General features: G+C 35.4%; 1 protein-coding gene across 1 annotated transcript in view; it reads right to left on the bottom strand.

The window, feature by feature from the left end:
* LOC119581757 (proteasome subunit alpha type-3-like) overlaps positions 1–1,230 on the bottom strand; it is a gene marked incomplete in the record, with an annotated part of 9,999 nt that overhangs the window by 6,181 nt on the left and 2,588 nt on the right. Inside the window, 3 exon segments of the mRNA XM_037929890.1 lie at positions 34–177; positions 607–708; positions 972–1,095. Of these exon segments, the coding sequence (XP_037785818.1) occupies positions 34–177; positions 607–708; positions 972–1,095 (370 nt within the window).

Below are 1,230 nucleotides of genomic sequence, written 5' to 3' on the forward strand. Positions count from 1 at the left end.
TAAAAAAAAAGTTCTGATGATGCACAAACTTACATTACACATGCCAGCTGGATCTGTGAGGTACAGCTGTGGTCCATCCTTATCAAAGGCACCAATCATTACAGAGCAGCCATATGGTCGTACAGCAGAGTAGAGGGTATAGGCATGAAGGTAGGTGCTCACTCGTTCTGCCAACAGCTGTAACATTAAGAGTTCAGTTAATCAAGTTGCAAAGACCTTATCCCTTAAAAATTTGTTTACAAGGAGAGAGCGGCTCATGTAAATCAAGAGTACATCTTTCATACAGATCATTTCACTATCAAGGTCTCCTTTTCAAACAAACAAACCTTACAGTATATTTACTCAAGAACAAAGTACCCATACCCATTGCCAAACCTTTCAGTATATTTACTCAAGAACAAAGTACCCATACCCAAGAGCTACATGACACACAAATTTAAAAACATCAACAAATTCAGACAATGAATAAAATAGACTCATTCATCAAGTTTTCAGATTCTCTTATCACTCCCTCCCTACTTTCTCCACATTCCTTCTCCTACCCAATCCAACTTCTATTATTTCCATTTGTCTTGCAAACAAATGCTGGCAGTTTCACAAACTCACCATGCAAGGGATGGGCATTCCATACTCAGCACGGTAATTAGAAGCTTCAATTCTGGCTACATCAACGATAGCACGAGCATCAGCTAATAATCCAGCGCAGGCCTGATGGATGTATAACAAAGAGATTATGTGATGACAAAGGAGATGGAACTATGGAAGCAAAACAAGATACTGTGCAAAAATAATTAAAAACAGAATGAGATATATGTCTAAATATTATAAGTAGAGCCAATGATAGGATGTAAAAATAAATATAAATATCAGTAGACTAATTTAAAAGCTATTCCTATCAATAATAATTTAAGATTATCTTTTCAACTATAATCAAATTATATGTTCCAAAACAAAATGAGAAAAAATCTTACAATTCCTGCATGTGTGTCCACAGTGAAGATGCGCTTATTTGCCCCAGGTTCATAAAGTTTTGAGGTAATGATCTTCTCTACAGCAAACACAACACCATCTTTGCAGCGTAAGCCAACAGCAGTTCTATAGGTGAAAATATCAGGAAAAGATAGATTCAACGATCAGTATAACTTTAAATAATATTCTGAAATTAGTCTAAATCTTCCACTAAATATAACCATGTAATGTATATGAACATGCATAAGCACCAATTCATTA

The sequence above is a fragment of the Penaeus monodon genome, chromosome 15 (genome assembly GCF_015228065.2).
Source record: "Penaeus monodon isolate SGIC_2016 chromosome 15, NSTDA_Pmon_1, whole genome shotgun sequence".
NCBI classification, from domain to species: Eukaryota; Metazoa; Arthropoda; class Malacostraca; order Decapoda; family Penaeidae; genus Penaeus; species Penaeus monodon.